This window comes from Molothrus ater, chromosome 1 (genome assembly GCF_012460135.2).
Source record: "Molothrus ater isolate BHLD 08-10-18 breed brown headed cowbird chromosome 1, BPBGC_Mater_1.1, whole genome shotgun sequence".
NCBI lineage: Eukaryota > Metazoa > Chordata > Aves > Passeriformes > Icteridae > Molothrus > Molothrus ater.
In genome coordinates, this window is record NC_050478.2 from 135,729,425 (window position 1) to 135,743,168 (window position 13,744).

A 13,744-nucleotide genomic window follows, 5' to 3' on the forward strand; every position below is an offset into this window, starting at 1 on the left:
ATGCAAGACACTTGCATTTGATCTGATTACCTGATCTGTGGTGTGGTCATTCTGCTGTCCAGTTTGGGCTTCTCTGCTCCAAGCATGTGTGATAATACAGATTCCATTTTCTAAATCTTGTGTATACACTCTTGCACTGTTGTTTCTTCTCTGGCTACTAACTTGGTGGCAATTCTGGATTTTCTACAAACATATACAGAAATACACATCATATTTATAATTATGCTCTTTTCATCAGTCCAAACTCTCTCCTAATGCCTTGTTGTATTTTGATTTTGTGATTTTATATGGAAAAATGAGTAAGAGAACGTATTGCATAATTTGATTTTATGATTTTATATGGAAAAATGAGTAAGAGAATGTATTGCATAATTTGTGCTTGTTGTTCCCATAAATTACTTCTGCAGTCATGGTGCTGTGTGAATAATAAAATATAAAATGTGTGTTTGGGTGGAATACAACTGAGTCATTTTATCTGTGGGATAACTTTAATCCTGATTTTTATCATTTTCGTGGTTACCCTTGTCAGCTTTCAACGTCATAGTGATTGTAAAGGAGTTTCACATCTATTGATTAACAAAGTGTATTTACCACCAGATTTTCTTTCTTGGATTTTCTTTTGTAGTCTTAACCTTTAGATGGTGATAAAGTGCTTATCAGTTAGGAAAATTGTAGCATCCAAGCACATAGAATTAAATATACTGGGATCATACAGTAGTTTACCATAAACAAAGATCTGTAGGTTAAAAATACTAAACAACTGTGTTCACTTTGATATATTGGAGGTGTGGACAGATTGCCCTGGGAGGCTGTCGAATTGCCATCCTAGAAGCAGGAGATTGGAGCAGGAGACTTTCAAAAGTTCTCTCTAACCTGTATTTTGTTATGGTTCTTTAAATTTAAATACTTTACAAATAACTCATAACAAGTTAGAATATCTTTAGAATTTCTATAGTCTTGAAATTTTGTAAGCTATTAGTGGTTTTTTTTGTCTGTCTTAGTGCTGATTCCCCCTTGCTCTGGATAAGAATAGATCCTGATATGTCAGTACTGAGGAAGGTGGAATTTGAGCAGTCTGATTTCATGTGGCAGTATCAGCTGAGATATGAGAGAGATGTGGTGGCACAAGAAGAAGCCATTCTGGCACTGGAGAAGTTCCCTACTCCGGCATCCCGGCTTGCCCTGACTGACATCCTGGAACAGGAGCAGTGCTTCTACCGGGTGAGAATGCTGGCCTGCTTCTGCCTTGCAAAGGTGAGCTTGTGTGCAGTAAGGGAGGAAATCCACTAGACTTTGAAAATGGCTCAAAATGGGTCAAAACTTAGCACAGTTCCTAAACTGGCTTGAGATTTAGCTTCTTAAATATATTTGCCAAGTATTTTTAACATGACTGATTTGAAAGGAAAATGGTATTATTTTAGTCTGTAAATGGAGACTGTAGAAGGCTTTCGTAATTGTCAAAATTGAGATGTCAGACATGAAAACCACAAGGGATTTTTCCAGATTTCATTAAGTAGCCAAAATAAAAGACTTTCGTTTCATTTTTTTCAGAACCAAAGTATATTTTTTATTATTTTAGTGGGAAGTTCCTTGGCCAGTCTGTTGAGAACTCTGAAGTGCTGAAATTCATCTTTTCCTAATTGAACTTCAGATTGCTGCTCTGTATCGTTTCAGATTGAATAGGGTCACAAAAGAAACATCAAGTTGGGATACAATTAAATATTAGAAAGCCAAATAATTGTCTTGAAAAGGGAAGATTTTTTTTTCCTTATACATAAAATTAGCATTAAGAGTGAAAATTAGTAAACCCCTAATTTTATAACAAGTGGGTGGAAACACAGAAGAACAAGAATTTCTAAAATGGCATATTGGTGACTTTTATGCACATGAAGACATATTGATAGACAATTTGTTCAGATTATTGACATATAGCTTGCTTTCTGCTGTGTACCTGTTGGGAATAATTTCGTTCCTGTACAGAAATAAAACATTCAGCCATATTTTGAAAATGAAAATCCCAGTGTTTTTGACAAACTGTTTTAATATGAGACACTGATATGAAACTGCCAGTGTATGTTCTAGTGCTGGTGCTGCCAGTATCTGACTTAAAATATGCACTTTTTAGAACAAATTCACTTGTAATATTTGTTTGTATATATTCCACAGGTAAATGTTGTTGCAACATTTAAATGCTATAGTTTTTTTTCTATCTTTACTGTAACTTCTTTGGCAGTTGGGCTGCAGATAATCATTGCTGGTTTTGTTCAGCTGTAATTGTATGGAGAATCTTGGGTCTGTGGATAAGGTGGTTGACTTGCAGAAACGAAGATAATAAGGCAAGCAAAAAGTATGGCTGTGACATGAAATCAAGGTGAAGGAGCATGGCAGAACAAAGTTGTAGATATGTTTATGGAAGTATCTGGGAGGAAAGTGTAGTACATTCTATTACTGATTCCAACATCAGGACATAATAAGAACAACTTCCTGTTGTCATTGAGTTTAATTTTCTCAGGTTGTAAATATTCAGGATTTGTATTCTTTATTGAAAAAAGCAAAGTCCCTCATGATTATTCAGGAGGAGGGTTCTTTTTTGTTGATTTACAGTTTCTAGCTGGGTTGCAGTTACTGTTGTCAAATATTCTCAGTGTACTCATGTTGATACAGAGAAATGATATGTGACAATGCAATTGTCAAACTGAATTTGCTATACTTTTTTGGTGTACCTCATTGTAGAAAAGGACTTCAGTCTCTCAGCAGTAAAGTGTCCAGGTGACATATTAAATCCTCATTGATAAATTAAGGATATGTGTGAACATGTGTGCACACACGCTGTGGGTCTCATTCCTGAGTCCTTCAGGACAAATAACAAATACAGACAAAGGAGAAGATAATGTCACAATCTTAATCCCTGAGGTTCCACAGGCTGATTTCCCAGTTCAGATCCATTGCAGTGTAGGTGATGTGTTATAAACTTTGCAATAGAAGCACTACCATCACAAACTTCTCCCTCCCAAACGTTGAGGAGATTCATGGATGTGCATGTGAGTTAAACCTTTGCCTACATTTTTATGCTGTATGGAATTGAATGGTGCAGAAATGGAGTGTGCCTCCTGCCTTTTTAAGTGGAAATGCAACACAGGTCATTTGTGCTACTGTATGGAGAATATGCAGTTGCATTTAGTTCAGCATGTGTAATGTCTCAGTAGACTAAGTAGAAAAATCAGATTCTGTCAGTAAAGAGAAAATCAAATGAGTCACAACATATGATAAGACCAAAAAAATACTGAAAAGATGATGGTTTAACTACTGTTGATTTTAATTGAAAATAGTTGTTTATCTGCAGACTTTGTGAAATTAAATGCTTACAGTAAGAAGTTAATATTTTAAAATATACACCCTGATGTTAATGGAATGGTGAATATCTTGTAAACATAGGACACTTTGATCTTTTGGGGATTGAGTTTTATTGTATATTGAACTACATATACAAAATATAAATTTTGTATATGTAGTTTTAAGTTCTTTATCATGGTTTCTAAGCCGTCTTTGGTATTAATCTTCCTCTGCAGGAAGAGTTACTGTAGCTTTCAGAAAAAGCTACATCTTCAGAAAAGCCTGCATCTTTAGTTCAAACACTTCAGCCTATTGCAAGGGGAAGATCAATTGCAGTATTTTCCCTCTCTGACTTTCCCTTGAAGTCTGACTTGGTGGAAAAATGGGTTTTAATTATTAAGCACCACACTTCCCCAAAAGCACTGATGAAGTGGATTGCTGTGCATTTTCAGATAACCTCTTGATTTTTCTTCACTTACTGCATATGTAATAGCCTTTGAAACAAGCTACCTAATCTCGAAAGAAATCCTCAAATTCAATCTTTTCTTTGTAAGAACAGATTTTTCCTTAGTTTGTGGTGGGTCTGTAATGGGAATTCCTGCATCTTTGTAGGGTGCATTGGTCTCATTTGTGCACACACACACATCAGGCAGATGAACCATCAGCAAGCACAGGTGTTCTGCAGGCTTTCAGTGCTTCTTACAGCAAATGTATGAAATCCAGGATGCTGGGAAGGCACAAAAAGCAGTTTTGTCTTTGTGGAACCTTAACTGTCTTACACCAGAGCAGACTACAGCAATAAATTGTTCTCAGTGCACAGTCTTCCATAAATGATAATTAAAGCTAGAGGGGACTGCCTTGCCTTTAACTTTAGGGGTGGTCTTTTATTCTTGGGGTGGCTAAGGCCTGTTTAAAGTCTAGGCTGAGGTTACTGGCAGGGTAAATTTGGGAAGCTGGTATTGCAAAATCCCCTTCCATTACTGGCTTCCGTAGAGTCAGAGAACTTGGCTTAGTAAACACAGAATATTAATCTAAAATATATAAAAGAGAAAATAATTAAGAACAGAAGTTTATCATGGAAGGATAGTTAGTTGCAGATGTCTTCCAAATGGAACAATTTCCATAGTACTTACCTTTAATGTAGATAAGATATATTGGGAATGACAGTGAAAACTTAGCTAATATAAGATAATACACTCATGAAAGTAAGTATCTATTTAAAGGAGAGAATGTTCTTGGCAATTACCCTTTTTGATTATGGGAAATGTGTATTTTTCTACAGCCAAACTAAACTTGCAGTGGTCATGTTAATATGATTTCCTTTCCCCCTACTTATTCAGATTGCAAATTCCATGGTAAGTACATGGACAGGACCACCAGCCATGAAGTCACTCTTTACCCGAATGTTTTGTTGTAAGACTTGTCCAAACATTGTGAAGACCAACAACTTCATGAACTTTCAGAGCTACTTTCTTCAAAAGGTAAAATTTATTTTTTTCAATGAATGTTTTAAAAGAATTGTCAAAAATACAAACATGTTCCTTCAATTGACAGTTACAGGAATGTGGATAGCATAAACCTGATTTCCTCTTTAATAAAAATCAAAGTAACTGATTCTTTCTCATATGGCTTCAGTTTGTTCAATCTTATTAAAATCAATTAACAAATTATTGGCTATTTTTATCTGATTAGCTGAAGTTAAATTAGCAGTTTCTTCAGAAGAATGGAGAATTATAAATTATTATATAAATACTTGCCATTATTTGTGAGCTCATTCTTAAATAGGACTGTAAGGACTGTACTTTTGTCTTTTAGGTTAATTCAGCAACTGCCTTTATTTTTTAATAGCAGTTATATCATACTGCAAGTAAAATCTTATAACTCTTAAATTGCTGGACATTTTTAGTTCAACACATTGCATAATCCTTCTTGGCCTCTTCTTTCTATTGTCAGTATCCCATATTGCCACTGTTTATTTTGGTGTTAGTGCAGGTTTTTTTGCTGTAACCTGTGGTTGTTCATTGGATAACAGGATTAATGACAATGTTTTCCCTTCAAGATTCACTTGACCTGGTGATTGAGTTCTTATTTCATAGATTTCATATCAATGATTTTATAGAAGACTCAAATTTTTGGTTTTTTCACTCTGTCCAAAACTGTTTCATTCTTCATGTCATTCTTGGACCTTCTTTTTGTATTTTTTTTGCTTTTTTGTCATTGTTCAGTCTTTACCACTAAATCTTATATTTTTCTCCCTTTTTAATCCTGTGTGCCAAGTTTGTAAATCTAGAGTAAGATTCTTAAATCTGTGTTGAGTAGAGCCTAGAGATCTGCTTAGCTCACTCTAAAACAACTGCCTATTTAGAGTAACAACTGTCTGGCTAATAGTTCTTCAGGCTTCACTGACCCTGTTGGGTCTGTATATCTCAGTGAAAGTGGAAGCTTAGACATCATGTTCACATGAAAAGTCTAAAATTCAGTGTCTATCTCCAATTCCATCACAATTTTCTGTGTCTCATTGTTTTGCATTTGATACCTTTTTGAGAATGTCTTGACTTGAGAGTCTGTTTTTTGGATATACATTTTTTTTAATGTCTGTATTGTGACTAATTACTGAGCAATAACTACGTAGTTTATTTGATAATCTGAAAATTATAAAGTACATGGTCTGACTGTAAAAATTATGTAAATACAGCTTTTCATACCCTTGCTATTGTAAATTTGTTAATTGCTGATTTTCAGGACATACCTCTTTTCAGGGTGTAACTATCATTTCAATAATGTAAAGAGTGATAGTAATTAATTTTATTACACAGACTATGCCTGTTGCCATGGCCCTTCTGAGAGATGTTCACAACCTTTGTCCTAAGGAGGTTTTAATGTTTATTTTGGATTTGATCAAGTATAACGATAACAGGAAGAATAAGGTAAAGACAGTGTTTATTTTAATTTCTCATTGCTTTTCTTTTGGTGAAAAATGTTTTAGTTAGTACACTGCATGATGTTTGATGCCACTACTGCAAATACCTGGCTCAGAGTTGATGAAAAGGTGATGTGGTAAATGTTAGAGAATGTTCTGTAGCTGACATTTCTATGGCAGCACTTCTTGGATGCTTCAAAGCTCTGTGTGCTTGTTGTTAATGCTTGTCTTCATTTGCACACATACTTTTCTTGCTTTACTCTTTTTTGTTCAAAAGACCCAAGTGTTTGGAGAAAATGTAGCATGAGAAGTTCAGCACTGGTTTTTTGATGTTTATTTACCTTGAGAGGAGTATTTGAAAGAGCAAGGAAAGGAAATAATCTTTTTTAACACTATACAGGACTCTAGAATTCTGTGTTCTGAGTATCATTTCTAGCTCGCAGAACTAGATTGGCTCCATCTGTTTAAATAACAAGTGAACCACAGGTTTATCTTGTTTCATCACTAAACTGAGCCATCTGAGTTGGAAATGTTGTCACCCCAAGTTCCTTCCCAAACAGAAGGATTCTGAAGGATGATTAAATGACCTTTAAGATGATACAGAATTCCATCTCTATAGCTAGGAGCCTAGCATAATCTTCCCATTAAGTATCCAAAGTGAAGTGGGACCAGTCTAATGTGTCTTAAACTTCATTTTTTTGTGTGTGTAGAACACATGCTGTAACAAGACACGTGCTGCTTGTTACTGAAAGAAGGATGATTGATGGAGAGAGGTAGAGAGTTGGACACATGAATGCAAGCATCATTAGTCACATAAAAGGGTGACATGTGCTGACATCTCAGCCTCACCTTTCCATGTGTCCCTTCTACACATGTTTAACATCTTCTGCTGGATCTGACAGATAAGTAACTAATACTCAAAGCTAGTACTTCTTTCTGATTTTTTTAAATTTTATTTTTGTATGTATTGCTGCTTATTAACACAACCAACAGATGCAAAAGACAGCATAATGGAAGGGGTGAAACTATGAGCCCAGGTAAGAAGGGTGAATGAAGAAGTAAGATTTTTTTTTCACTAAGCAGCAGTGAGCTTACTAGTTTGCTTCAGAAGCTCATGAAGTTGCTGGCTGGACTAATGGTATGATTTTCAGCACCATTTTTTTCCTGTTTCGGTTTCTTATGTGGTTTCTCCCATGGTCTTGATTTTAAGATCTGTTCTGTAACAGGGCTTAAACATTTCATAGCTTTGAAAGGATATATATTGTTATATTTTCTTGTGCTAAATATTGGTTTTATGTAGTTTTCAGACAACTACTACCGTGCTGAGCTGATTGATGCCCTAGCCAACTCTGTGACTCCTGCAGTCAGCGTGAACAATGAAGTTCGAACATTGGATAATTTAAATCCTGATGTGAGACTTATTCTTGAGGAAATTACCCGTTTTCTGAATATGGAGAAGCTTCTTCCCAGTTACAGACATACTATCACAGTCAGGTATTGTTTAATGACACTGCTTTTCTTGGGTTTTATGTACCTTTCTGTAGTTAGCTTTTGAGATTTTAGCTTTTATGCCTTAATCTTAAATGTCAAGTTCCTTTCAAGTTTCAAAAGCTGATAATGCAAGTTTGTCTTGATTGCTTTACTTTTCAGCATTAATTTTTGTCAGTGTAGATCTTTTGTAGCAGTCATAATTTGATCATCCCATGCCTCTTTAAGAAGGGTATTTGTGAAAGTTTTGTCTTGTAACAATAACTGTAGGGCATGCAACATCATCTGAGCTGTGTATTCTCTAAGTTATCATGGCTGTACTGAAACCGATCAATGGATTTGACAGAATGGAAAATTTTGTTTGTGTTTCTGCCTAATTCAGAGATAATAAGAGCTGTGTGTTAATGCTGTGAAAGAAATTGTAGCATCTTAATCATGTTAATGTGGATAACATAATTCAGAAGATTTGCAGTACTTGATTTGGAAGAAAGTAATTTTATTTTTCTTGGCTGGTATTCCATAAAGCTGATGTGTATTTTATTCTGCTACCATTTCCAGCTGTTTAAAAGCTATTCGGGTGCTTCAGAAGAATGGCCATGTCCCAAGTGACCCTGCTCTCTTCAAGTCGTACGCAGAGTACGGGCACTTTGTCGACGTCCGGATAGCAGCGCTGGAGGCTGTTGTTGATTACACAAAAGGTACTTTCTACCAAGTACTTTGACATTTTGTAACAGTTCTCATACAAATGTAATGCTTACCTCATTAATATTAGGTTGAAATAGTGTCCACCATACAAGAGCTTGTATGGCGACAGGTGTATTAATAAGAAACTGAGGTTTCTATTACTGCTTTGTCCCAGCAGGTACGACTGTTATGAAGATGTGCTGAGTATTGTTTCTCAGTGCTTTGCAAATTGAATCAGATACCAATGTTTTGAAATAATGAGTGGCAGTAAGGGGATTTGGTAATTTGTCTTTAACACTGCAGTGACTTTGACTTAGTTGATTTCAGCCATAATTGCAAGTCAAAGTCACTGATTTTGCTTTACCTTCTTCCTGATATCTTAATTGTTCTTTTTGCATGCATCTTGTGGTTATAAATTTTAGAAACTTAGATTATTGTAGAGATATTTTGGCTGATTCTGTTTTGCCATTCCTCATGCATAGCTTACGTTTGTGAGATGTTTACATTCTTTTAATATTACCTTAATCCTAGATGACTATTGCAAATCCATGAAAAAAAAGTCCTTGGACAGTTTCTTAAATGCTCTGTAGTTGATACTCACTCCTGACAGATTTCTCTTGGTAGTTAGAAATTACAGCTTCAGTGATTTGCATTACATAAAGTTAATTTAGTATTATATTGTCCTGTTCATTTATTTGGGTTAGTCTTTCTTTGTTCAGGAGATTTGTAGTACTTTTGTGTTTGGAGGTTTATACCTTTCAAAATGGCCAAATCCTTCAGTTCTTCCTCTGTAGCAGACTGGTGGATCTAGATTTCTAATTATTCTGCTTCAGATTTCATGGGTTTGTTTTGTTTTCAGGGTAAAGGAAAGTTTCCTTTGCTTGTTACACAAATAATTGTTTTCTCCTTTTTTTTTAAGGGCTGTATTACTTTGACATTACTCCTGTCTCTCTATCCAGAGACTTCTCAAAGTAGATAAGCAGTGGGAGGTTTTAAGGCAATTGGAATCTTTGAGTGAACGCATTCGGTGAAACTCAGGCATCCAGTCACAGACTGAAAGCAGGCTGTCGTTCCAAACAGCTGATAACTGTGAGGGAGGCTGTGCACCCAGCAGGCTCCCTCCTGTAATCCACCAGACACTCTGTATCCTTAATCCACTGGTGATCCTGTGAGTGATGCACTGCTAGAATTCAGTGCCGTGCTAGTGCTGTGCATATCTCTCTCTGGTGGGCTAATTGCTTTTTTCCACCCTTCACAGAATGTTAGTGGAAATATTTGCTGGAGAATAGAAAGCTTACTCATCAGCTCTTTTCCTTTAGAAGAATCTCCTCACTAATTCATCCCACCCTGTGGAAAGACAAACTGATAGAAATAATATTTTCTCATTAAATTCTTGACCTTTTATGGATGATATTTATAGTTAATAACTGGCTTGAATAAGGAAGTGTTTGTACTACAAGGTAATAAAGTGCATATTTAAAACAGCTGATCCAACGGGGTGTTATATAAGCAAGACAGTAGGGTAAGTTGCTTGAAACCTACAGGAAGCTAAAACTTGAATGGTGAAAAGTAGTAGATTACTTGAAATCAGTGGTTGAGCTGAACAGTTTTTGACTGAGCTCACTGTGAGATCTGATGATGACAGACTAGACTACTGCTGCACCTGACTGCCTTGTGCCTTGCTAACAGCTTTTCCTCTGATGCAGAGGTAGCAGATGCAAATATCTATCTTCTCTAAAGTTACAACAGTTCACCACACAGCCTGCTATCTAGCTGGTCATCAGTCATTTCTCAAATACAAGCTTCCAGCACTGAGCACAGGAGCTCCTGCTCCTGCTGTAAGACTGGTGGGTTTTTGGTGGAGGGATGATCCAGAAACTCAGTGTGCTAACTGACTTCTTCCTTTAGCCATAGAGAAGTTAGCAGTGCTTGTCTTGCAGAGCCCTAAACCTGGCTTTGGTAGGAGAAATGATTGGCCCTCTATTGCCAAGAGATCTGATTCTTACTGTTTCCAGTTACCTGGTTTCCAGTTCACACTGGATGCAGACCAGCAGCTGTCAATGCCTGTTGCCTGTGCCAAAGCTGGCTTTTAATAGTTCTTGTAAAGGAATCTGACAGATTTTGTAATTTCCATAAAAAGGAAAGTCTGTGTTTTCTGGGTGGAACTTTCAGAGTAGGAATAACACTACCTTTTTTTGAGTTACTTGAAAAGAAGTAATTTCTCCATGGAACTGAATAACTTGTTTTCTTTGCCATTAATAGCAAGGGTTTTTTTGAGAAATAGTAACTTTCTAAAATGCTTGAGGCAGCGTACAAGGGCTTGGACAGTTTATCTAAAGTGGCTTGAAGTGGACAGAGGTTATTAACTTTTTAAAGTTAACTGGTGAGAGGCTATATTACTATTAATAGTTACTTGTATAGAACAAGGCAGTTGCATACTTAGAAAAGATAACAAACTATTCTAAATAAATAACCATTATCAAATTTGATGGACGTTAATGTTCAGTGTCAAAGATATTCTGCTGCAATTGAGAACTGAGACAACACTGCTTGTAATTTGAAAAAAAAATTGCAAGGGGATTTTTGTTTCAGAAAGCAATCATGTGTGTTTATATCTACCAGAAGTATGAAAATCTACACATGTTACTTTTCCCACAGCCTTCTCCTAGACAAACTGGCAAGCTACAGACAGGATGGGTGGTCAGTGCAGTGGGTATGAATTCAGGTCATGGGCCACACTCAGGGTGGTGATCAGTGGTTTTTACTAAGGCTAACAGTCTGTCACAAATGGGTCCCCCAGGGAGCATCTTCAGAAATTATGTGGAGAACAGCATTGAAGGCAGCCTCACCAGGTTTATTGATGAGAATGCTGGTGGCAAGGTGGACATGTCAGAAGGGAGAGACATCTCACAGAGAGACCTAGACAGGCTGGGAGAGCAGGAGAGCAAGAGCTGGATGAAGTTAAACAAGTGCAAGGTCCTGCACCTGGGACAGCATAACCAAAGAGCCCAGAACAGGCCAGGACCTGTGCTTGGGGAGCAGCATCACTGAAGGGGACCTGGGGTCTTGGTGGATGAGAAGCTGCCCATGAGTCAGTAGTGTGTGGCTGCAGCAAATCAGATCCTGGGCTGCCTCTGCAGGGGAAATAGTAACGAGACTGAGATGTGATCATCCCACTCTGCTTTGTACTCAGTCTGCACTTCAAGCTGTGTGTATAGTTGCAGCCCTCACAATTCAAGAAAGTTGTGGGCAGACTGCAGAGGGTCCAAAAAAGGAGCCATGGAGATTATCAGAGGGATGCATTACTTGCTCTGTGTGGGGGGATTGACAGGGTTACCTCTTTTCTCCCTGGGTAAGAGAAGGCTTAGGGTGGCTTCATCACAGTATTCCAGTACTTAGAGTGCAGCTGCAAAGTGGATGGAGTGTCTGTCTCCTCCACATGGAAAGGAGAAGGATTAACAAATACAAGTTGCACCAAGAGATGTTTCATCTTGATACAAGAAAAGAATTTTTTTGGAGTAAGAGCAATCAGTCAGTGGCACAGCTTCACCATGGATGTAGTGGAGTCCCTGTTGCTGGAGATTTTCAAGATGCAGTTGGACAGAGTGCTAGATAATCACATCTAGGCTCCCTTTCCCATGGAAGGCCGCAGCAGATGATCTTGTGAGGTCTCCAAACCAGGCCTGGTATATGGTTCTTCTGGCTAATAAGATTTGTTCTGCCTGAGGTCAGGTTTAATTTATCATTGCTGTACAAATTGTTTCATAGTTCCTATATAAATTTGAAGAGCAGGTCAAATGCATTAGTAGCAAAGCTGTGGAAGCCTAGAAGGCTTAGTTTACACTATAAGCCAAATAGCAGGGAAGACTTACTTCATTTCTAGCAGAAATAAGTTTAAAACACAATTTATTTTTTTTTAATCACAAAAGTGTGGTGTTACCTGGTTTTGTTATCCAGTACAATCAGCCTAAAGGATTAATCTCCTAGACTTTTCATTTTCTAATTAACAAGCATTTTAAAATCCCTTTTGTCAAAATAATTACATTTTGCTAATGATTGTGACTTCATGTTTGCAGTGTTGCAATTCTTTGCTGTGTGGTAATAAAGTACTATTTTTGTTTCATGCAAAACAACTTTTGTTTGCAGTGTTCTAGCTGCCTTCTGTCCCAAGCCAGGAAGAGCAGCTGTGCATTGAGCTGAGCACAGGAAGTCACTAATCCCTTAAAAGTATGTTCTCTGCATAGTTTTTCAAAGGTTTCTGGTTTTTAAGGCAAATCTGAGATTGTAGTTCTGATGTGTATGGATACAGATTTGCTCTGGCATCATCCAGAACTGTGTAGCCGTGCTCTGAGCAGTGCACTGTGGGAGCTACACACAGTGTACATTCTGCCTCTAAAGAGGGCTTAGTGGAGCCTCACCAGTGTAACCAGCTTTGTTTTGGCTGGGAAGAGCAGGGCTGGCTTGCAAGTGGCCTGCAAAAGACTCTCCAGCCATCCTCTAAGCAATATTTTAATGTACTTGATTCTCCTAGCCCAGAAAGGGGTCTTATGTTCTAGTTGTCCAAAGCATTTTTAAAACTTATAACAGAATGAAGTGCTGGTTCTTATATTATAAATAAATGCCTCTTCTGTTAAAAGCAACTTACTCTAGTGAAATAACAAAAAAATAATAGGTATTGGAATTAATTGGACTAAAGAAGTTATATTTTAAAATTGTTGACTGAAAACAAACCAAAATAAGGAAGAAAAGTTGAACTTAGGTATTTAGAGCTAAAAAGACAATTGGCTAGGGGAAGAAAGAAATACATTGCTAGGACCACAAGATGAAAGCAATAGAAATGGTTTTGGACCTCTCTATTCAGTAATGATTAATACACTGTCTTCATTGTTTTGAAGAAATGAGAAGAGAATGCTGCTGTAAAAATCTTTACAGTTATGCACCTGACAAAAAGATCACAGTAAAAATTCTTTCTTGTTTTGTGTAATGAGTGATGATGATTTCCTGTGTAGTTTCCCATTTTGCAATATTACTCTCATAATCAAAGAAATTTTGTAATGTAAGTTACATTTCAAACTAACAAGATGACTTTGTTTCCAATTTTCTACAAGCATGTGCTGATAGGTTTCAAAATCCATTTTAGCTGCAAAGTATAATGATTTGTAAAACTAATGAAGGCTAATGAGGGGAGCATGATTGCAGTTTTATATGAGCCCTGTAGTAGTCCTCTTTCTGTCCTATGTAAAGATAGTAATCTTTCACAGATTCCTGTGTATGAGAATAGTATATTCTCTGCAGAAGATGTTATGCTTCTGATTCTTG

At 36.9% G+C, this 13,744-nt stretch overlaps 1 protein-coding gene across 3 annotated transcripts in view; it reads left to right on the forward strand.

Moving 5' to 3' along the window:
* The window catches only part of TAF2 (TATA-box binding protein associated factor 2), a 60,549-nt gene that overhangs the window by 27,643 nt on the left and 19,162 nt on the right, over positions 1-13,744 (forward strand). For all 3 annotated transcript variants that reach the window (XM_036398854.2, XM_036398838.2, XM_036398846.2), the window contains exons 16-20: positions 1,002-1,254; positions 4,674-4,814; positions 6,150-6,260; positions 7,554-7,747; positions 8,300-8,439. In XM_036398854.2, the coding sequence (XP_036254747.1) occupies positions 1,002-1,254; positions 4,674-4,814; positions 6,150-6,260; positions 7,554-7,747; positions 8,300-8,439 (839 nt within the window). The remainder of the gene's footprint in view (positions 1-1,001; positions 1,255-4,673; positions 4,815-6,149; positions 6,261-7,553; positions 7,748-8,299; positions 8,440-13,744) is intronic.